The sequence below is a fragment of the Propithecus coquereli genome, unplaced genomic scaffold, assembly GCF_000956105.1.
Source record: "Propithecus coquereli isolate 6110/MARCELLA unplaced genomic scaffold, Pcoq_1.0 Scaffold216, whole genome shotgun sequence".
Lineage (NCBI taxonomy): Eukaryota > Metazoa > Chordata > Mammalia > Primates > Indriidae > Propithecus > Propithecus coquereli.
Window position 1 is genome coordinate 1,622,403 of NW_012146745.1, and position 23,765 is coordinate 1,646,167.

At 45.0% G+C, this 23,765-nt stretch overlaps 1 protein-coding gene across 1 annotated transcript in view; it reads right to left on the bottom strand.

Moving 5' to 3' along the window:
* Nucleotides 1-23,765, bottom strand: part of BRINP2 (bone morphogenetic protein/retinoic acid inducible neural-specific 2) — a 106,277-nt gene that overhangs the window by 20,965 nt on the left and 61,547 nt on the right. The window contains exon 4 of the mRNA XM_012644644.1: nt 974-1,164. Within this exon, the coding sequence (XP_012500098.1) occupies nt 974-1,164 (191 nt within the window). The remainder of the gene's footprint in view (nt 1-973; nt 1,165-23,765) is intronic.

A 23,765-nucleotide genomic window follows, 5' to 3' on the forward strand; every position in this document is an offset into this window, starting at 1 on the left:
GGGAACCCGCGGCCCGGGCAGGCAGGGCGAAGAGGGGGCGCGGGCCCTGCCGCCACTCTGCTCCCCGCCTTCGGAACGGCCCCACCGCGCCAGGGCCACGAGGCCTCCCGCCTCCGAGGCCCCTTCCTCTTAGTCCTTTACATCTGAGAGAGCTCCTCCCTGCCCCCGCGCAGCCATGTAACAGCCTGTTGATCTCCGCCTCGCGCGATCTCCCTGCGCCACGGCTGTCCTGCTCCCCGAGAACGGCAAACGCCTTGAGGCTCGACCTCCCTCCTCCCCATGGCGCACTCGCCGTCCCCCACAGGCCGGCAGCCGGCCTGCGCCCCGAGCGCTTCCTCGAGCGCTTCCTCCCGTGCATCCGACAGCGCGCTGGGTGCCCTGACGACTCCTGCTTTCTTCTTCCGGGGCAGAGAGGGCGCGGCCTCCCCGGAGCTCTCGGCTCTGCCCGGTCCCGGCACTCGTTGCTCTCCGCCCGCTCCCCCCGCAGCCCCGCCGGGGATGAGCCAGCAGCCCAGCATCATCGCCGTTGGCTTCGCCAGTCACCGGCCTTTATGGAGCTGAAGCAGGGGTCAGGCACCCCAGGGGCATCCAGCCCTTCGCCTGTCGGTCCGACCGCTGCAGCCGCAGCAGACATTAGAGTGGAGCAGCCTCGGGGTAGAGCGCTCAGGCTAACGAAAATTGGGAGCGCCCCCTGCCGGCGTGTGCTTGGCAGGAGCCTGTCCGCCCCGCAACGTCCTCACTCCACACCCCCTTCTTAGGGTTTTAAGCAAATAGACAAGTGCTGGGGGTAACTGGGATGTCGGGAGACTGCATTGTTCTCAAATGCACCAGAAAGACAACGTTTCTCAGGCACTAAAAGGCCAGGGAGAACAAAAGACCAGGCTGACTGTTGGAGCTGCACTCAGTGGATCTTACAGCTGTTTTCAAGGGTCTGGCCACCCGTTAGCTTGGGACCGTGATGTTTGCTGCTTACCTCCGAGGGTGGCAGAAAGTAAGAAATGAGTGCCGTACTTTTTGATCAGGTTTTCCGTAACCTGTTGCAGGTTGGGTCTCCTTCCGAGAAGGCGGATGTTCCGGATGAACTCTGGGGCCAGAGGCAATGGCAGACTGAAGAAGTCTTTCCTTTCCAGAGCCAAGTTGTTCACTTTCCAACGGGCAAACTCCCTGGAGGAAAGACAATGGGAACAGAAAAGCTCACTGTATATCAGAACAAGAGGCATGAAATTTGAAGTAGGCAGTGATCTTCCTCCACCTGCACCCCCTCGTCTCTCCCAGCCCCGTCTCCCCAGCTAGAGGAGCCCGGAGCCTGGAAAAGGCCACTTAGCCTCTTACCTGGCCTGTCATTCCGGACTGTGGGAAAGCCCTATCCCCACTGGCCTCCATCAGAGCCTCTCCCACCACCTTTCTCCCTGGGGAGTAGCCGATCAGCTTGTTCACGTGAAGGTAGTCATGGTTAATGGTGTAGAGTAGAAAAAAACAAACATCGGAACAGTGGTTTGCAGAGCCGTGATCTAGTCACAATTATCACACAGTAGATGAGTCATAGCACCTTTTGTGGCTTCTGCTACCCATTTGTAAGGTCAAGAAGATTGCTCTAGAACAACAGTCCTCAAACATTTGATCTCAGATCCCTGTCACAATCTTAAAAATGATTGACTCCCCCGTATTTGTTGATGTGACTTATATCTGCTAATATTTACTATTTTAGAAATCAACACTGAGAAAATTACATTTACTTATTATTTCATTTAAAGGTAACAGTAATAAACCCATTATACATGACATGAATAACATTTTTATGACAACTATGTGTTCTCAGACAAAACAGATTTAGCAAAAAGAGTGGCATGGCTTTCTCTTTAATATCAGGCTTGGCAGAAGCGAGCTGAATTCCCATATTTGCTTCTCATTCAATCTGTTGTCATGTTGCAGATTTTCATCTTTCATACCACAATAAACTAAACAGGTGGTAGTTTCTTAAAGGTTAATTAGAGTATGGAATCTGAAACCATATCAATTAACTTTTTGTACTCTGTTACATTAAAATCCTGTGTTCTGTATTATAATTTGAGTGGATCTTTTTAGCCTGCATGATTTTGAACATCATGTGTTGGTCATCTAGAAAATATTGGATCACTGAGTTATGCAGATCATCTACATTTTGACACTTTTCATTATATAATATCAAAACATCACATGAGTTCATATCACCACCAATCTCATCAGAAAAATCTTTAAATATTAGGAAGCTGTCAAGCTCATGACAATGAATACAAGTTTTCCAAAATTCTAATTTTTGTTTGAAAGCTTCATTTTATTATTGGTAACAAATACTGTCAGTTATTTTCTTTGCAGAGGCTGGCTTAATTCATTTATTTTTTTGAGAAAGTGTCTGCCAAACACTCAAGTCTGAATAACCACAGTTTGTCTGTTTTTTTTTGCTTTCAAGGGAGCTCCATGGAAAAGTGGCTAGTTCAGCTGGCAACTCAATCATGAAAGTATTTTCCCTGAAACACCATAGTACTTCAGTAGACTCAGGTGTACTTCTCATTTCATCATACAGAACATTAAAGAGACATGTACTCAAGAATCAAGATTCAATAAAATTAATAAATGTAACTGTCTTAAGGACATTCTTAAGTGAAATATGTGTATATGTGCGTGTGTGTGCAAGTGTATGACAGTAAAGAATACATGGCTACTAGTGTCATTCAATGTGACTGCCTTTATTCAAATTAAGATGCCAGCAGTTTCATTCACCATTGCTTTTGCACAAATGTCAACATGGACACTCTGAAAGGGACCAAGAGAACCCATATTTTAAGAAGCTCTATTCTAGAAGAGGGCAAAGTCGTCCCTTTCTAGTCCAAGTCAGGATTTTAATTTTCAAGCTTTGCTCCTCACTAAAATGTCTGCATTTTAAAGGGGACAGATTTCCAAAAGGGAATCTTTATCCTGGGATGAGATTTAAAGGATGGTATCCATTACAAAAGGAGCTTTCCATTGTCTCCCAAATTGTGCTGGTAAGGACCAGCTCCAATCCTTAGAAAGCAACAAAATGTAAAGTCTTCACAACCTCCTCACCCTTCTTAAGCCTACTCATCAAACAGTGCTAAACCTTGGTCTAACCTTCCCTAAAAATTCATGGGGTGCAAATTATAGGGCTGCATAAAAATTTAAAAAATGAAAATAAATAGATTTCCAACAAAGGTGCCAGAATACATATTGGGGAAAAGTCAGTCTCTTCAATAAACGGTACTGGGAAAACTGGATATTCACATGCAGAAGAATGAAAAGTAGACCCCTATTTCTCACCATATACAAAAATCAACCCAAAATGGATTAATGAATTAAATGCAAGATTCTAAACTATAAAACCACTAGAAGAAACCATAGAAGAAATGCTTCACGACATTGGTCTTGGCAAGAATTTTTTTGGGTAAGACCACAAAAGCACAGGCAACAAAAGCAAAAATAGACAAGAAGAATTATATCAAATTAAAAAGCTTCTGCACAGCAAAGCAAACACTCAACAAAGCAAGGAAACAGCCTAGAGAATGGAAGAAAATATTTGCAACTATTCATCCAACAAATGGTTAATATCTAGAATACATAAGAAAGCCAAACAATTCAATAGCTAAAAAAACACAAACAAAAAATAATAATAATAAAAAATGGGTAAATGACTTGAATAGGTATTTCTCCAAAGAAAACATACAAATGGCCAGCAGGCATATGACAAAATGCTCAATATCACTAACTGTCAAGGAAATGTAAATCAAATCCACAATGAGATATCATCTCACACCACACAATGAGATAACATCTCTCACCAGTTAGAATGGTTATTATCAAAAAGACAAAAAAATAACGAATGCTGGTGAGGATGCTGTTGGTGGGAACGTAAATTAGTACGGATGTTATAGAAAATAGTATGGAGGTTTCTCAAAAAATTAAAAATAGAACTACCACATGACTCAGAAATTCCACTACCGGGTGTATATACAAAGGAATTGAAATCAGTACGTCAAAGAGATATCTGCACTCCCATGTTTACTGCAGCACTATTCACAATAGCCAAGAGATGGAATCAACCTAAACGTCCATCAGCAGACAAATGGATAAAGGAAAAGTGGTGAATATACACAAGTGGAATACTATTCAGCTATAAAAAAGAATGAAATCTGTCATTTGCGGCAACATGGATGAACCTGAAGAACATGTGATAAATGTAATAAGCCAGGCATAGACAGACAAATAGCACGTGATGTTTTTCATATATGAAATCTAAAAAAGTTGATCTCGTAGAAATAGAGAGTAGAATAGTGGTTACTAGAGGCCAGGGAAGGGAAGAAGGAGGGGAGGTGGGGAGAGGTTGGGCAATGGATACAAAGTTATAATTAGGAAGAATAACTGTTGGTGTTCTATTACATGGTAGAGTGACTATACCTAATAATAACATATTACAGATTTCTAGATAGCTGTAAAAGAGAATCTTGAAAGTTATCACCCCCCAAAAAATGATAAATGTCTGAGATGATGGATACGGTAACTACCCTGATTTGATCATTATACAATGATACATGTATTGAATCATCACACTGTACCCTTAAAGAAGTACAATTATGTGTCAATGATAAACAAAATTTTAAAAATTAAAATTTTTTTTTTTTTTTTTTGAGACAGAGTCTCACTATGTTGCCCTGGCTAGAGTGCCGTGGCATCATTCTAGCTCACAGCAACCTCAAACTCCTGGGCTCAAGTGATCCTACTGCCTCAGCCTCAGCTGGGACTACAGGCATGTGCCGCCATGCCTGGCTAATATTTTCTGTATATTTTTTTTAGTTGTCCGGTTAATTTCTTTCTATTTTTAGTAGAGACGGGGTCTCGCTCTTGCTCAGGCTGGTCTCGAACTCCTGAGCTCAAACAATCCGCCTGCCTCGGCCTCCCAGAGTGCTAGGATTACAGGCGTGAGCCACCGTGCCCGGCCAAAAATTAAAATTAAAAATTAAAAAATAAATAAAAATCCGTGCCCAATTTGAGGCGATAGAATCCTGCCATCTAACTCTAGAGACGAAGACAGAGAGGAAGAGCATGTGCCAACATTACTAGGGGGACAAAGGAAGATGGGTGACTAATGATTCATGGTTCCAACAAAGTCTTTAAAATTTTCCACTGTATGGCTTTATTTATCTAAGCAGGTAAGTTCATAATAATACATTATTAGTCATTTTCTTTGTGTAGGAAATGCTAAGCTTTAATTAAAGTGCAGGGTATTTGTTGAAAGCATTTTCTATCCCAAATCCCACTGCAGGGTAAAGAACAGTTGCTTGATTCATTTCTGCTTAGCTGGATAGGAACTTGTATCCTCTCATTAACTAGTTGATAATTACATAAAATCAGACTACTAAAAACAGAAACAAAAATAAACTTAGGGTCATCAAATCCAGCCCCCCTCCTGCTTTGAGGTAGAGCATACCTAGACTTCATTAACTAGTAATTTCTATCCTATTATTTTTTTATTTTTTTATTATTTTTCTAGATTGCTAGGGGAAGAAAGGCATTCTTTCATTTTCCGTGATTTTTTACAATCGTCAAACTCCCTTACTGAAAGGAAATGCCACCTTGGCATAGAGGTGGGCTCCACCTTAATTAAGTCTAATAAATAAAATTTGGTAGACACATGGCTTGCCCAGCCACTTCATCTAGGACTGCCAAACATTATATCCTCTGAGAAGCTTTCCCTGACTATCCTCTGCAAAAGAACATCTTCCCTCACTCTCTGTCTCTGCTCTGTGTTTCTTTTTAGTACTTATCACTACCCGATATAACCTACTTTTTATTCTCTTTCTCTCCCATTAGAACATAAGCTCTATGGGGGCGGGATTTTTGTGTCTCATTCAATCTGTACCTCCAGCAATAGAACAATGCTAGATGCTGTAACAATAGAACAATAGTAGACGTTCAATATATTTTTGTTGAATAATTGAATAAGAGATTCTCCAAGTCACTTATTTTGTGTCACAGCTCTCCTAATCCTTCAATTTTTTTCAAATTATTGACAACTTGATTAAAAAAAACAAGTTACAGAGTGAGAATACATGGATGAAACAACCAATTAATCAGTGATTGATCTGAAATGAAATAAAGCATTCTAAGTGTGTATACATATCAATGAGAAAATTAGATTTGATTTATAAAGATGCAATAGGCATAATTTTGTGCATTTTAACAATGTAAATCAAGGCAATGCTGACATATTCTTCTGCTTTGCTAAACTGAATCTGGGTTCTCTTACACTGTCTTCAGTGGACATGGATAGCTTGCAATGACTGTATGTGCACTCCAAAGTCCAGTAAGTAAAAAAAAACTCTTCATCAGACTCCATTCTGCTTTACGCCCAAATGTTAGTGATCGACATCTCCATTCCTCTAAAATGGATCTGATGATAATTTCTGCACACTCACTGCATTAAAGATTATCAAAACAAGCAACAATCTTAAAGGTTTGCACTTTTACTTAGTCTTCATCTATGTCTGACGTCAGACTTGGAAAATCATATATTTCATTCAAACCAAAAAGTAGTTTTGAGAATAGATACTTAAATGAGGAAATCAAAGTTCAGAGAGCTAAATAATTTACTTGATGTCACACAACTACCAGGAAGAAAGACTGGGCTATTAGTACTGGAGGAAACATTAAAGTAGTATCTGCCAATCTTTCTCACATTATTGTGTATACTGAAAGTGAAGCATTGGAGTAGATTAGGTTCCAATGGATGAGTCCACTCAGACCAGAGGGGACCAATGCAGGTAGCCCTGTCACCCCAGACCTTGCCCAATTACCCCCAGGACTGAAGGCGTCAGTATATAGACATACTCGTAATCCGTTTGCAGCATACCCGGGTGCCGGCACGCACACTGGTTAAGAAGGTCTATTCTAACTCTGTCGTGGTTTGGGAAAACCATGAAACAGGGAGTTCAGCGGTTTACATAAAGCAATATAACCAGCTGGTAGCAGAACATGAACAAAAAGCTAGTGTCCTGACCCTCCCTCAGTGCTATTAACAATTATGATGATGACAATAGCAACAACTGAGACCCAAAGAAGTTAAGAAAGTAACTTGGATAAAATTACATAGTAAGCAAGGGTCAAGAGTTGTGTTTAAAACCCAGGTCAATAGCATACTGCTGTTTCTACAATACTGTTTTTCTCTGCGTAGATGAGGTTAAGTGTATTTTATTGCATCTAATTATTTTTAAATGTTTACTATCTTTTAACACAAATATTTTCATTACCCAGAATATTCCATTCCTTTAATTATCTACACAAGACATGAATTTAGCATATATCCAAAACACAATGCAACGTTTACACCTCAGCAAAACCTTTCTGGATTAAGGTGGTTTTAATATGCCCATTTTCAGGGGGAGAAATTGAGACACCGCCCACCCCCACAAAAGTCAAGTCCATACACAGGAAGGATTAGAGACACGGGCCTGAATCCAGTTCCCATGTCTGCCCAGGAAACCATAACACAGAATAACAAATGACCTAGAAAAATGAATGATACTGTCTTAGGAAGCTTTTTATGAGCAAACAATAAAAAATAATGGCTAACATTTAATGAATTTTTAGTATGTGCTAGGCATTCCAAGCATCTTACAAGGACTAGCTAATATAATATTCAAAACATCCCTATAAGGGGGAAAATATAATTACCTTCGTTTTATAGATGATGAAATCGAGGTACAAATAAGTTAATTTGCCCAGTGGGTAACAGCCAACATGTGGCAAGGTCAGGATTTCAACACAGGCTGGCTCCAGGAGGCACAGTCCTTACCGCTGAGCTGTGCCGCCGCCACCTGTGAAACTCAGAGGGACAATCGCCACACTGTGGGGGGAAGTCTGAGCGTGTGTGAGAGTTTCACTGGAGAAGGAAAGCATGAAGAGAGGGGCTATATTCGGAAAATTTCACTGGAGAAAGAACCCATAAGAATGCACATAAGAACCTATTATTACCAAATAATAAAAAAACAAAACAAAACAAAGAAAACGCCGTTTCCATAGAAAACTACAGCGAGGTGTCAGCTCCAAATTAGGCCTAAGGTCTCGGCCACAGGAAGTTTCAGACTCCGAGGGCTCCAGTGGTTTTCTCTTCTACTCCAGTAAGTGTCTCCCCTGCCCTTTGGGGCCTTCACTGAATCAAAATAATGGGGAGACATCTGTGAATGGAGTTGGAGCCAGCAAGTGGTAAAAATATACTTACAGAACTTATTAGCGTGGTTCTTTCCAACATCTGGAAACCGTAGAAGGCAATACTGGAAGGCAGCCTGAGCTATTCGAAGAAGAAATGTTCATTTCTGATTTTTCATTTAGCAGGGTTTTTTTCCCCCAGTAATAAAATAATCAAGACTCTTTTTTTCCCTAGGAAAAGGATGTTTTCTATATATCAATTATATTAACACATACTGCTTCAATTAAGCCATCATCTTTGTTTCAATTAAGACATCAAGTAAATCTCCATTTCAATTTAGCCATTTCTCCTAAAATCTTCTCCCACTGTGTTTGTTGCACAGTAAATAGTCTGAGAAAGCAAACATTTCCCACAGTGCTTCAGCCCCCACGTAAAGTGCCTTTAGCCACTACACACAGGGCTCATAGGTCGAGCCGAAGGATGCGCAGAGCTCTTCCGTGCGACTTTGCCCGTAGCCGGCACCCACCCGGCACTGAGCTTCAGCAAGCTGCTCTCGTTAACAGAAGTTAGTTCATTTTCCATCTCCCTCTGGTACGTTGTAGGTTATCCTAGACTGAACAACATGTGTTTCTGTCAACGGGTTAACATACCCATAAAATCGTTAATAAAAACCAAACTGTCTAAGAAGGGTATTGCATGACCCAGATGGGAAGGTATAATCCAGAGTGTGACATCAGCCGTACACACCAACACCCAGCATATTTTAGAAATAAATATATCTAAATAATCAGTGCTGACGTGATCGTCATTATCTTTGTCCCAAACTGCTTAACACTAAGGGTCCAGACTGCCAATAAATTATGCTTCCGGTTGTACGTGCGTTTAGGAATTTCCCCAGAATTCAAAGGGGCCCTGCAATAGGAGGGTGGAACCATCCCACGCCAACCTCAGGCAACAGGAACTTTGGCAGGATTGGGGACTGGGCCAGCCCTGGGTGTGAAACAAAAGGGTCTCGCATGTGAACACTAAATGGCTACAAATTGCTCCTAATTCAAAAGATGTAAATAAAAAGTGGTGCCTCCAAGTCACAGCTGCTGACTCTTCTCTTACAGCCGTCCTGCAGCACTGTGCTCCTCTGTGTTCCGCAAGGTCAGCACGGAAACCGCCAGCAAGAATCCCCCTGCGGGGTCCCACGGCTGAAGATGAAAGGCTCAGAAAGGGCCCAGCTGGGGTCTTCCATCCTAGGTGCTGTTTCCAGCAGCTGCGTGCGGAAGCACCACTTTTCGGGCTTATAAACTGAGTACATTGACCAGGCCCCCGTGAAGTCATTACCTATAAAGCCTCCCTCCCTATGGAGCCTTAAGAGAGAGACCATTTTTTAAAACACACACACACACACACACACACACACACACACACGCATAACTATACCTCAACGAAGCTGAAATTCAGTAGTACAGGTTAGTATTCCTAATCCAAAGATCTGAAATCTGAAATGCTCCCAAAGCCAAAACCTTTCGAGCAACGACATGTCAAAGGAAATGCTCATTGCAGCATTTCAAATTTTGGATTTTCCGATTAGGAATGCTGGTCCGGTATAATGTAAATATTCAAAAGTCTGAAAAAATCTGAAATCAGAAATACTTCTGGTCCCAAGCACTCTGGATAAGGGATACTCAACCTATATCGAATGCTGCGGCCTACCACGTGGGTGGTTGTGCTGAGACCCCATGCTAACAGCCGAATTATTCTATTACCAGTTTTCTAACAGATCTTTCATCTCTCCACTTCTGTGGGGGAAGCATGTTCAGGCCCATTTCCAAGTCCACAGATACGTTTGTCATTTGGAAAGTCACATCCCTGTATCCTGAGCAGGCAGCTCTTCCTAACCCCCTCCGCCGTGGCACCCCTGCAGGCTTGGCACCATCTTGTCCCTGAGTCAGTGCGCCCTGCGAGCTAGGAGCCATTTGTTCCTCTTGAGTTGGACTCCAGGCTGGGTTTACTGAGGAGAGAATCAATGCCGTTTCCAGCAGAGCAGACCAATCACGGCCTGCTCGCTCAGCCAGCATTTCTCCAAATAGGATCTGGGCCTTCCTGGGAGGCTAGGGAGATGTCTCATGCAGCCCTGGGGCCCAAGATGCCCAGCTGCAAGCACGACTTTGCAAACAGCGAGAGGAGTGGGCTGTCCTCTGGCTGGCCCTTCTGATCTGTTGCCAATAATCTCTCTTTTTGGAACAACCCCCTCCAACTTTTAGTGCTCAAAGGGACTGCAGTGCTGAAAGGGACAGCACTATTCACTCTCCAAACAGTTGCTCTGGTATGGACCACAGTTGTAAGAAAAAATACACTTGATTTTCCTTGAAAAATGAAGGCAGACACAGGGCAGATTATTAAATAAAATATTTAAGAACTTTGGAGCAAAGGAGATGGATTGGCCTTATGCCAAGGACATGAATAGTTTTCTTGTCATTTTTTCCTGTGATTTTACTTTGTCTACTTAAACTGTCAACCAATAACCCATGGGAAAGTTTCTCATGTACCAGCCAGTTTGGATAAACGCAGATGCCTTTGTTCTCAGAGACCACCTTTCTCTTGGAGATTCTCTTTCCCTGACTGCTTGAGACTTGCCATCTGACACAGGAGACTCAATAAGCACCACTGAGTATTGCACTGAGGATTTCCCCAGAGAGTTCCAGACACAAAGAAGCCTTCTCCTTCCACATCTTTCTAGCAACATACTCCACGTCCAGGGCTACTGTTCCCATCGCAGAACTCAATCCACCAAACTAAGACATTACCATTTTTTCCGTTTTCACAGGGCTCACATTTTTTGTCTTGAAAAACTCACATGAACAGGAAAGTGAACATGTACAAAGAGGGATGCCAGTTATTTACCCCGGTGACTCGGCTGAGACGGTTTCGCGTCCTTTAGCCAGACATTTTAGGGGCTTGGGGATATATCATGCTTTGGCTCCTGTACAGAAGGCAGTATTTCTCGACCCATCACATCATCAGGAGATTTCCATCTCAACCACAGATTACTGTAATATACTTGGCTGTTAGAGCCTTTACTGCTATAATGAATAAGACATGATTAATCTGAACTATAAAAGAAATGATAATAAAAACCATAATCTCTTATATTGGTGTAGTGCTTTCCTTTGGGTTTTTTAAAAAAAATTTGCACACAATTTTCACACACGCTCAATCACTTTATCTACACAGAGACCTTGGGAGAAAGGAAGAGAAAATATCATTAATCAACTATTAAGCTTTTACAGGTTAACAAACGAAGAAACAGAGAAGCTGAGAAACGTGACATGCCTCAGGTCTCCGTCGATGAGCGGTAGAGTTTGCCTGGAACGCAGGCCACGCTACCGGTGATTTCTGCCTGTGTCTCTGACCTGTCTGTGTTCAAGCTCAGGGATCACCGTCCACTCTTGCAATACTTGTCAGGTCATTCTTTTGCCTTGTTTACCACTGTGGCTAGGAGAGATCCCCAGGCAGGAAAGCTTCAATCTAGGAGTCATTTGATTCAGCCATTTCTCGGCCCCGCAACTCTTGGAAGCATGAAAGCAGAAATGAGGCCGTTCCCCCGCCGCTGTCCTGATGCCCCGTCCTTCTCACTGTCTGGGAGAGCTCAAGAAGCCTGGCGTGGAGGTGATTTAGCAGCCTGCTGTGTTCTCAAACAACGGCCCGTAAACAATGATTGGCCAATTTCATTCTAATCTTCCCAATTTTGCTCTAATTAAAATCAAGCTGCAGCTTTCAAACAGTTTAATTAAGGCTGATTGGGAGAAATGGGGAGGGGAGAGTCAAGCTTAAAGGAGGAGGAGATCACCATTTGGCGAGTCTCACGCTGGCCCAGTGCGGCTTGGGGACGTGGAGAGGGCACTGGGTGGTGTGTTTGGAGGATCCGCAGGAAATGCAACAGACATGTTGGAATGAGAGGCCAGGGAATCTATGACACAAGAAGGGACTGAAAACGGAGCTAAGAGCGGTGCTTTATAGGCACAAAACCCCAGCTCTTTCCTGACACCCCAAACTTCTCTTCAACAGCTCATCTGCTCAGTCGTGGAGAACGTGACTCTGCTCACCACTGTGCACCTCCCATCGTGCTGTCTTTGCTCAGCAGGCTGACAGCCATGTCACGCTTCTCCCCGTCAAATGTCTTCCTGAGCTCCCTTCACCTGCTTGACTCCAGGAGAATTCCCACAGACTGGCAGTTCCTTCCACTAGGCTGCAAGGTTATTCCTTTTGCAGTGAGCTAGCTCTTCCAGCATTTAGGTGCATTTACTTTCTATATGGGCTATTCTTCTTTCGACCATATATTTTTAGTTCCTTCAACATAGTTTCCAGATCCCTAGGTGGCCATGCTCCACCTTCTCTGCTTGCAATCTAGCTTGTCAATGTATTTCTTTTTAAAGATGTTAACTGAAATTGAACACAATCCAGTTTATGTGTTCCGAGCCACTGACAGTACGCTAGGGTACAAGATCTGAATACATCATTATCACTGTCATTATGACCATTATTACAGTTTCAGTTTTTGCTAAGACTCTGTTTCCAGGAATGGGGCATAGGATCTTGGCAATATATGAGACCCCCATGTATTTTTGTATAATTTTAAATCATCACCGCAATCTCACAAATATCAGTGTGGTAGATTGAATCATCATCATCGCCTCTGTTAGAATGCCCTTCGACAGGTTACTTTGCGATGTCACTCACTTGTGTGGGTGGAGCTTATTTCCCTCTCTCGTTGATATTGGGCTTGGCTATGTGACTTCGCTTTGGACAAAGAAATGAGGGCAGAAGTGACTGTGTGCCAACTCTGAGCCAAGACCTCAAGAGGCATGCTTGTTTCCACTCGCCCTCTTGCATCTCTGCCCTCGTTATGAGAATTGCTTCCCCCAGGTGCTGCCCCTTCCGCCTGGGCCCCAGAATAAACACCCTTACAAGAAAGACCTAACGGCCTCCTTGCAGACCTGAAGCCTGAAGCAAAGCTAACCCAGACAACCACACATGCATGAGTAAGAATAAATTTTTATTTTAAGCTGCTGAGTTTTAAGGTTTTTTTCATATGCATAATTGTGGCAATATTTAAATGATACACACCACAAGCTTTAGTCCTATTTTATAGCTGAATTTGCCGAGGCTCAGATAATTTAGGACACACACAAGGACACAGAGCTAAGTAAGAGGTGAAGACAGTCTATGCTCTTGCTACTATATATATTTCCCTTATTAACGCACTTGAACATTGCATTCATTTTTAAAAGACAAAAATATTCTTGACTAACAGTAGTCTTATGGTCAACCAGTATCCTAGTATTTCTTTTCAGGCCCAGATATTTTTTTTTTTTTTTCATAAGAATCACAGCCAAGTCAGGACTCTTATATAACCTATTTGTGAAGTTGACATTTTTAACAAATTTAGGGCTTTACATTTCACTCTCTTCTTGCATCCCACCCCCATGGCAGAGACTGGAGAGTTGTCCTCTAAGCTCTTTTCCTCCTGGGCTGCCAGACAGACAATTCTCCCTCCAGCTTCCTCTGCACTTAAGTGTAGCCATGTGGCTAAGTTCTGACCAATGGAATATGAACCCAGGCCTAGCCCATCAAACCTCCCATGAAATTCCCCGTGCCCGCTCTCTTTCCTTGTCTACCAGAATTCAGAAGAGGAACCTAAGGCCATAAGGGATGGCAGAGTGACTAGGTAGAAGGAGCCTTGGTCCTGAATGATTTTATGAAGCAATCTCCTTTTATTTCTCTGATAAATTGTGCTGGAGTGTGGCATGAACAAAAACGTAAGCTTGCACTAAGTCACTGAGATGGGGACTGTTTGTTTCAGCAGTTAGCTACTTTGACTAGACTACCTTGATTGTATCAATCCAGTATTCCAGCCTGGTGAAATCATCTTGGCTCTTGATCTCTTAATTTTATTACCTATCTGGGTAAGGTTCAATTGCCTATTTTTATCGTCCATGTGGTCAAGCGGCCACGTTCCCATTAGTCCTCGGCTCGGTAACACTCCTACATGGGGTCTCTCTCCTTCCTGCTTCCTGGGTCTAGATGGGAAATGGTGTTGGTCTTGAGGCCTTGTCTTTGATGCTGTGGGATCTTGGTGTGTGAGTCACGCTCAACAGAGAAAGCGCCTGTCACTGTTAAGGATTTCTTTTGAACTATCTATTACTATAAAATCAATGGATAGGCGGACTCAGGCTACAGTTAGGAAGAGAAGTATGTAGACTTTAAGTGATAAATTTGATTAATGTATGGAGTTCTATGCAGGAGAACAAGTTTGATAGAGCAAGGCTACCTATTCTTTCTTCTTTCTCAATTAATCTCCCCTCCTGTTCTCTTCTCTAGATTTCCCACTCTACTGCTTTCCATATTTACTCATGGGAGACCCCCTCACACAAAGAATAAGCATTTAGCTTAAAATAAACCAAATCTGTATTTTAGTTATCATCAAATAATTCCATAAGGAAAGTACTATTATTGTATTAACTGTACTAATGAGAAAAATGAGGCTCAGAGATGCAAAACAGGTTACCCAAGCTCACACACTAAAAGCAGCAAAACTGCAATTTAGACCCAGTCAGTCTGATTCTGGAGCCCGGAGTCTCAACCTCTTGTTTACCGCTTCATCTAATTCAGTCTCAGAACACCCTACTCTTATTGAATGGTTTCATCCTCTAATTACAGCCTTATATGTGGCAGAAATAGTGCTGGGGGCTGGAGTTATAAAGGTGAAATAAGATGTATCCTTTGCCCGAAGGAGCTCGGAGCCGAGTGAAGAGCAAAGAGAGATAAACAAACAAGGACACAAAGTAAGTTCTGTGGCAGAAATATGACTGATGGGGAGCCGGGTGGGAGTCACTACCTCTCTTGCAAGAGTCAAAGGAGACTTCACAGGACATGACACGTACAGGGTTTGTAAGGTGAAGGGAGCTCGGCTGGCAGGGAAGGCGGAAAGAGCTCTGCAGGACGAGGGAAGGGGATATGGCCAGACTCAGGGCATCAGAGGGGCCTTCTGCGTCTGGGCGAATCCAGAGTCGTTCACTGGGGCTGGAGCAGCGGGAAAGTGGGAAGAAACGAGGCACATCAGTGGCACAGGGTCAGTACTCAATGACTGTTTATTGAAGGAGTGAATGGATGGATTTAGATGTGACTTTCATGCTGAGAAAATGGGTTTGGGTTTTATCCTTTGGGCACAGAGGGACCAGCAGAGGACTTCAGGCGGGCTGCCTTGGAGAAGCCAGAGAATCACAAGTGGTGAACGATGATGCGGGGAGAGGAGAGAAGAGGCTGGATTTGAAAGACAGTTCAGAGATGGAAGCCACACAACTCAGAGGGGGGCGGATGGAAAGGAGGCGGAGTTACAGCAGCCGGTGGCCGGTCACACCAGGAAGCGTGGCAAAGATTGTAGGAGATACAGTAAGTGCAGCAGGAAACGTGATGAGTTCAGTTCTGGCTATGATTTTTCACAGAAACTAGATCTAGGTGTACAAAATCAAACCAAATAGGAGGTGGACTCAATTCTTTGAGAAGCGGAAGAAAACTCAGAATTTTTTCCCTGCGTTTTCCTGCATTAACCTGATTTAACCGTATTCCCTAGATGCAACTCCAGCGCCTTTCCAGCTTTCCTTGAAGCACTGGGATTTCTGTTCCAGAACACGGTCACCCCATTTCCGGACGCGGGCCTGTGCCCCGAACCACCGTTGCCAATCTGAGAACTGCATAGAACGCAAGAAGTTAAAGAAGTCCGTGGAGAGGGAAATGGCTGATCTGAGAGACTCTAAAATGGGAAACTGATATTGATCCACGACAAAATTCTTGAGTACTTTGAAATATGAGCAAGCCGGCAGGCTCCCTAGGAGCCAGAACTGGTTTAGGAAGAAAACCTTATGTCAAAATAAATTTAATATATTTTCTTTATGAAGAAAGATGGAAAAGGGAGAAGAAAAAAGAAATAAGGCCAGCTTGTGAGCGAGAATGTGAGAGGAGGGGAAAGAGAAAGAAAAGAACCTCCGGAGGGAAGTTACAAAGAGCTAACAAGTCAGGGAAAATAGCGACTGTTTTCAAATATCTAGAGAGCTGTTGTGGCCACCGACAGTTAGACCTACTCTAGAGAAATAAGAGAAAGCCAAGTCAGGACCAATAAGTGAAAGTTATGGCAAGAAAGACTGTGATTCAATTTCAGACAGATCTTCATAGCGTTTTAGGCTGTTTAAATAAAAATTGGCTTCAGCGAACACCTGCTGTGGCTGGAAATGCTCCAAGCACTTTGACCACCTTCCGGCTGTTTGTAGAGCGGCTGTCTGCACTGGGTGGGGAATAGGTGATTTTAAAGTTCTTTCTAGTTCTCAGATTTGGGCATCACTTGGCTCTGATCTGCCATCCCGCGCTGCCAGGCTTCCTTGCACACGCACACTCTGTCTTTGTAACTCTGGCCTCTTGTCCCTGCGGTTCCCAGATTTCATCTCCTGGCGTGGCTGGAGATAGGCAGGCGTCACCGACACGTCTCTGCTTAGTGGCTGCAGAAGACAAAGCAGCGTATTCTCAGGTCCCAGAGTCACATTTCTGCTGGAAGTCCCATGTGCGCATGAGTTTCTCGATGAACCAGGCCAGGATTCAAGGACTCTCATCCTCTCTTTCCTTTCTGTTGTTGCCATCTTTTATTTCTTAGACGGTTTATTGAATTATAAATTTTTAAAATGCTTATTATTTTCAAATCGACATAATAATTGCACAATTTACGGGGTACGGTGTGGCATTCCAACACATGTGCACAACTTGTGATGACAGAGTCAAAGTCATGCCCTCTTTGTCGGACTCACACTTCAGAGCACACACAGAGCCGGCCGAGAAGAGGCTGGCTTCCCGTGCTGAAGTTCACCTCTGTTACCAGTAAACCAACCAGGCAGCCCACGTCAAGGGATTATCAGGTGTTTACATGCCGCTGTGGATCCAGGAGAATTCACTCCCCGAAGAGTCTTCCTTCCTGTCCCTCCTTCGTCACTAGCATGTCCCCAGGCGAGGGACAGGCTCTCCTGGCACACAAGGGAAATGAGGATTCCCTCAGGCACCGGGCTCATGACGAAGGGCTTGGTGCAGCGCTGGTTCTGGCTGCCTCATTTTCCTCCCACCAGGCCTCCGGCCTGTCCAGGCAGACTTCTTGCTCACTCTGACTCACTCTAACATACAGAACTTGCTTGCTCTTTGCAGGGGGAGAGGGAGAGAGGCACACTTCTGGCTCAGGGGACAGCCTGGCGGGGTGGCATAATCGTGGACCATTAAACAGGTGCAGAGCAGAAGACACACTAGGGAGCCCTACCAGATTCCTGCATCTTCCCCCAAATATGTCCTGGCTGTAACAGCCCTAATCTGCCCATGACTATTCCTCTAAATCCTGAGATGAGCTCAGGAGGCCCACGCTTCTAGATCCCTTCCACTGCTTCATCTGACTGCATGGTGCGCTGTGGCTGTGAAGGCCAGGGGGAGCGTCACAGCGTACATCAAGCTTGTCACCGTAGGAAAATGCAAATTTACTAAGTAGCCAAATAAGCAGAGGTTATTTGCAGCCCTGAAGGTTTCTTGTGGCTTTATGAAAACATTCCTGGAAATGTAAGACATTTCCAGGTGGACATATGTGTTTATAAAGCAGTACCTGCCTGATCCTGAAGTCAGGTGCTAGGGGTTTCTTTAACACTGAATTTTTATAAGCCATTGCCAGGCAAGAAATAAGATACTGCATCTTGGAAATGGCATTAAGTGTCCCTCCAGTAGAGGATTCGATTTACAGAAATTCGATTCACACTGCACCCTTGTCGAAACACACAAGCAGTGCAAAGCCAACATGTCCAGAATTTGCTGTGGGGGCATTGTTTCAGGAAGATCTGTCTGCAGCTTCCTCCCACTCAGGGTTCCCCAGAGCCCAAGCACAGATGGGGAGCTCTGGTGGGAAGAGAGGATTACAGAGTCTCTGGGTGGGAGGAGACACCCTCCAGCTTCCTAGGTCTGTCTTCGGCATCCCAAAGACCCACTGGGATGCCCAAAGGAACAGAGACAAGCAGCACAGGTGGGTTCAGCTGGAGGCACTGCTTCTCTCAGAACATTAAGTTTCCCAGGATCAGATGATTCATTTAATTAAATAATAATCATTTCATGGTCAGGTCCCCTATCTTATGGGTTGAGTGCCAGCTGTTCCTCCTATCAGTTGTGTGACACCCTCTGAAACCCAGTGTCCTCACCTACAATATGGGTGTACAAATAGCATACCCTTGTAGGGTTCTTATTAGGGTAATTTTAATTAATGTTTGTGAAGTGCTTAGTTAAATGCTGGACATGGGATGAACATTCAATATATTTCAACAATTACTGTGTGTTAATGCCATTAGTATTTCACAGCATAGAGAGGATTCTTTGCTTTCTTTCCGTAAGTTAAATAGAATTCGGCCAACTCTTTTTGCCCTCTCGGAACCCTCTATTTTCTTTGCCCCCTTACTCCCTTCTTCCCACGGGAAAGCCGCAGAGATTGGCGAGAGCTGCTGTTGTGGTCTGTGCTGCAAGACTGTGTAGAGCCCAGGCACAGAGACCGCTGTCCACAGAGGGCTCTGTCTCTCGGATGTACAAGCCCTCGAGGGGACAACCCTCTGACTATGCCCTGTCCTCGTAGCACTCTGCTCATGCAGCAGAGCTCCCTCCTGCCCGCCCCGCCTGCATGACCCAGTGATGGCTTCTCCAGTTGCCTTCACTTAGCACTGGGCAGGTCAGCAGGGTGGACGAGCGAGATCCAGTCGACCTCAGTTTGAGGGAGGGGTGGGACTGTAGGATCGGCAGCCCCATCTCAGTCTTGGGTCCAACTGTCACCTGCAGCCCAGCTTGCCTTCAGCTCCCTGTGGGCAGGCTCAGCCGCTCCTGCTCCTGGAGGGGAGGACGTGACCGCCCTCTCGTGCCGATCTTGCCCACTTCTAACTGTTTGCTCCCAGGGCTCTCCGGCGAGGGCAGAGCTCCCTGAGGCCACGTCTCCTTCACTGTGTCCCCAGACCTTGTGGGGTGCCCAGCACACAACGCTCAATACACACGCCCTGCCCCTGCCACGTGCCACTCGCTGCTCTCAGCTCCACGTACCGAAATAATCTTCTTGCAGGAGATGTGGGAAGCTCTGAGGTGGGAGAAACGCGGCAGAAGCAGAATAAAGGAAAAAATATATATTGAGAATCCTTGACCCAGAAAAAGCTCTTCTCCTGAAGAGGGAAAAAAAAAAATACCACATGACAAGCCAGTGTCCCTGTCTGTCTGCATCCGTGTCGTGACAGTCTCCAGAGGAAGTCTACCTCATTCCTTTCTACGCACATGTGTCTCTAAGAAGCAATTCATTCATGAATAAAATTAATTATTTCTCATAGCAAAAATTAATCCTCTTTGTCTCTGCCTGACTGACTCGAGATCTCTCTACCAAATCTCATCTGAAAATAAAACTGACCTCCCTTCTCCCCTTGGCCATCCCGGGGCTCCCTTCATTTCGTGAACATTTTTATTGTCACATTTTCTCTTCACAGACCGTCTCTGCAATCTTATCTGGAGCCACAGTGGCTAACCTGGATGCCAAAAGACGTGAGAAAATGGGGGGCAAGAGTCACTGTGTCCTGAGTAACTCGGGAGTGGCACCCTAAGAATCCGCTGTGACCCAGCATGCATGGACCACACAGACTGCCATATTCAGTGTCTGCTCCCCGGCATTTGTGGTGACACATTCACGTGTGCTTGCCGGCGTGTGTGCTGTCACTCAGACCAGACTGCTGAGCTTCCGGAAATCAGCAGGGCTCTGTTAGCTGTATGTGCTGTATCCTGCTACAGCGCCTGGAATCGTGCTTTGCACAAAGCAGTTGCTCCATACACACTTGCGAGAGGACCGAGTGAGCAAACACACGGTGTGTAAGCGCCATGCGCAAGTGCTTAAGCATCAGTGATGCTAAATTTTCATTTGAACCAGGAGTCTTACAGAACCTTAAAGCACTGCTTAGCATTTGCTCACTGATTATCCATACTCCGTTTTCCGAAGCAGAAATGGAAGGAATTGCCTTGGGTTCTACCTTCTCTAAACATGCAATTATTTTTACTTCGCTTTATTTACTCCTAGCGCTGGAAAATGGTGGCATGCCCCTCCGCAGGAGCATTTTCTGATATCAGAAGAAATCAGTGTCTAAGAGACGCTTTCGGCATTTGGGAGGGACGAGGTATGGCAGAGGTCACCACTGTGGAGAACAGGGAAGAGGGGGGCATGGTCATGTACTTAGTGACGTTTATGTTAGACACCTGGGACTGGCTGTCAGTTCCTCAACCACAGCTTGTACTTCCCCGCCTTTGCATGTCCTGCTCCTGTGCCCGTAAGCCTCCACCTGGAAGCCTCCGGTCATTTGTCAGGTTTTGCCTACACATTCCCTTTTATGCCAGCTTTCCTCGACCTTTCTGTGTACTCTAGCACTTGCTTCAAATGCACTTATCTGTAAGTTCCATCCGACCAAGAACAGGGTCCACCTTGGTCGTGGTTTATTATCAGAATCTAGTGGAATAATAAGCACAGAGTTGGTCCTCAGAAAGACTTACTGAGTGAATGAAGGTGTCTCTAATTATGCTCTCGAGTCATCGCTGTTTGTTGACGAGTTTCTCCTTGCTCCAAGGGAGCAGAACACTTTCTCATTCAGTTCTTAGCATGCACATAACAGGGGCTTCCTATAGGTCTGCCACGCTGCTGTGTTACGTTTCTGTGGATGGAAATAGAATTCTGAGCAAGGATGAGGACATGCTGGGACTCATCATTCAGACACTTCTGGAATGAAATTCCTTGAGTGAAGGTCTAAAACGCCCATGCAGGGTCTACAGTCTAGATTGGCTATCTGTATGTCAGAGGGGCTGTGTGTTTAGCCGGTACCGGCTCTTGATTAAAGCCACGTCTAAGCATTTCGTTCTGTCCCTCTCCTACCTCATCATCCCTGAGGACTGATAGTGTCTGTGACCAGAACTGCAGGCTCATCATTGTCACATGGCTTCCAATTTGGCTCTAATTTAAATCACAATTCTGCTTTGAGCACCATTCTTTTCTCTCCTTTCATCTCCACAAACTCCCTTGTGGTCAAAATATAAACTGAGGGAGAAGTTCAGAGATTACCCAGTATACTCCGGGCCTGGTGGTTTCTGCGGGAGAGCTAGCCTCCCTCCTCGCCCGCCCCACCCGCCTGGGAACCGCGGCTTCCCTCCCGCAGCCCTGTAGCCTGCGCTAGCGCAGCCTCCCTGCCCCGGTAGCTGTAACGAACGCCTCGGAAATCGCTGGGATTTACCTCGGCAGACTGAGGTTGCCTTTGCCTGCCGTTTATTTATGTGGACTGTGATCTCTTAATTGGAGATGGTGCCTCTCCCAGGGTTCGCTGTTTATCCAAATCAGTATTTGTTAGTCGATGAGACGTGGCCCAGATGATAAATCAGCTCCGGAGCCCCTCCTGTGGCTGCTTCCACAGCTGCTACCCGCCTCCTCACCCCTGCTCCCGGGAGGCGCCCACAGGCTGCTCCTGGGCCCTCCGGCCTTCTCCGCTGTTAGACTTTTTCTCCCAGCTGCTGTACCTATTCTTACGAGTCCATGTGCCTTGGCACTAATAAATCCTAAATTTAACCTCCCTTGATGACTATTCTATTTCATTGGTAACATCTCCTGTAAATATTCTCGCTGCCTCGAATGCATTGTGGGTAAGCTGCCTTCCCGTCACATCTCTGCTGCTCCAGCCTGGCCATTTTTGTCCCCTCTCCATCTCCAGACACTTAGCGTGGTCAAATGCAGCGCTCCTCAGGCTCTAGTGCCAGCCTTTCCACCCGGGGATCTTGTTGAAACGCAGATTCGTATGAAAATGCAGCCGGAGTGGGGCCGAGGTTCTGCGTGGGTGACAACTGGCAGGTGACCCTGACGCGGCTGCGTGGAGCAGCGTGGATCAGATGTTTGGCTCTTCCTACTTCTCACTTCGCATCTGAGCTATGGCCAAGTCTTACTTTTCGCCCTGATGAGTTCCAAACAGGTTGTCTTTTGGGAGGTTGCTGCCCTGGTGCCTTTGCAAAGTCCTTTAGCTTTGTTACCTGCGGTCAGTCACCACAGCACGGATTCCAGCCCTGCCTGCCCTGCATCCTCATGGTTTTCAGCTTTGTCCTACTTTGGGTCCAGAAATTTGCAAACTTTTTCCACAATATGAACAGAATATGATGTCCCTTTTGTCGATGAAGATATCTATTTAATTGTGTCTTGTTTTGTTTTGTTTTCTTCCCCAAAGACTTCTAATGTAGCCACAGACAAGAGGTAGACAGAGATGGAGGTCACGATGACTAAAGTCAATGTTCTGGAATTCCACCGTGCCCTGCTTGCCTCTCAGCCACCACGTGACACTCACTGTTCCATATGATTTCTAACTTCTCTCTTAATTTTAATTTATTCTTTCCGAGTTTTAAGTGTTTCACCATAGTGGCTTGGATTTTTTCCAATCCCATGATTATCTCTCTATTAAAACCTTAATACAAAAAAGAAATAAAAAAAAAACTCAGACTGCTCATTACTTTGATTTGTAGCAAAGGGAGAATGGAACATTACCGCTAGAGTGTTTCGAGAAACCATATTTACATTTGCATCGGCTCAATTTAGGTGCCTGATTGGGTTGCGTGTTACAATGAAGATGCACTTAGCAGCCAAAGGGAAGTGGCGTGGTCTGGAGGAACGAGCAGGAGACTTCAAGTCAGGAGCCCTGAGCGCTGTTTCTGGCTCTGACTGGCTGCCTCTCTGACCTTGAACAACTGTGTCACTACCTTAGCCACTAATACCCCTTGTAGGGCTGCTGTGAGAGATTGGTCATGAGTGTTTATTGTAGTGGGAGCTATGGGATGAAGCAAGGAAGGCGGGATCTTGGACGTCACACATGGAACCGGAGACAGGATCTCTGCTCTTCTAGTTCTTTCTGCAAGCCTATTAAAAGACATGTCTGAGAAGTGGGCTGATTGCTCGGATCTTGGTCTAACAGGGCTTCGAGACACGCTGAGAGGTTGGTCAATGGAATTTACAAGATTGCTGAAAAATGGTGAGATGCCCAAGCCCGTGCTGTTACCTAGGAGGGCTTAACCGAGTGCATATTGTCTCTCTTCTCTTAACAGTGCCATCCTGAGACTGCATTTCAACCCTGGGACTAGGGAACCGGCAGTGACTGGCCTCTGGAGGATGTGCCCAAGGAAGGCCTGCTCAATTAGCAGCCCCAGATTTTAGGAGCAAGAGCTCGACTCACAATAGCTCTAATATATTCTGGAAACCATCTTGTTCCCTCCTGTAGCCCACAGGCTAGTAAAAGTGTGCCCCAGGGAAGATTCAATCATTCTTCAGTTGCATCCCCCGCCTCCAGCAAAGAGCTGGATTGTAAAGGTTAATATGCTTTAAAAGGGAAAGAAAGAGAACAATTATTCCCCTTCTAATATAGGTTGTCGAATGCTAAGCCCTCAGCAGACATTATAGCAAAATAGCACCCATGGTTCTCAT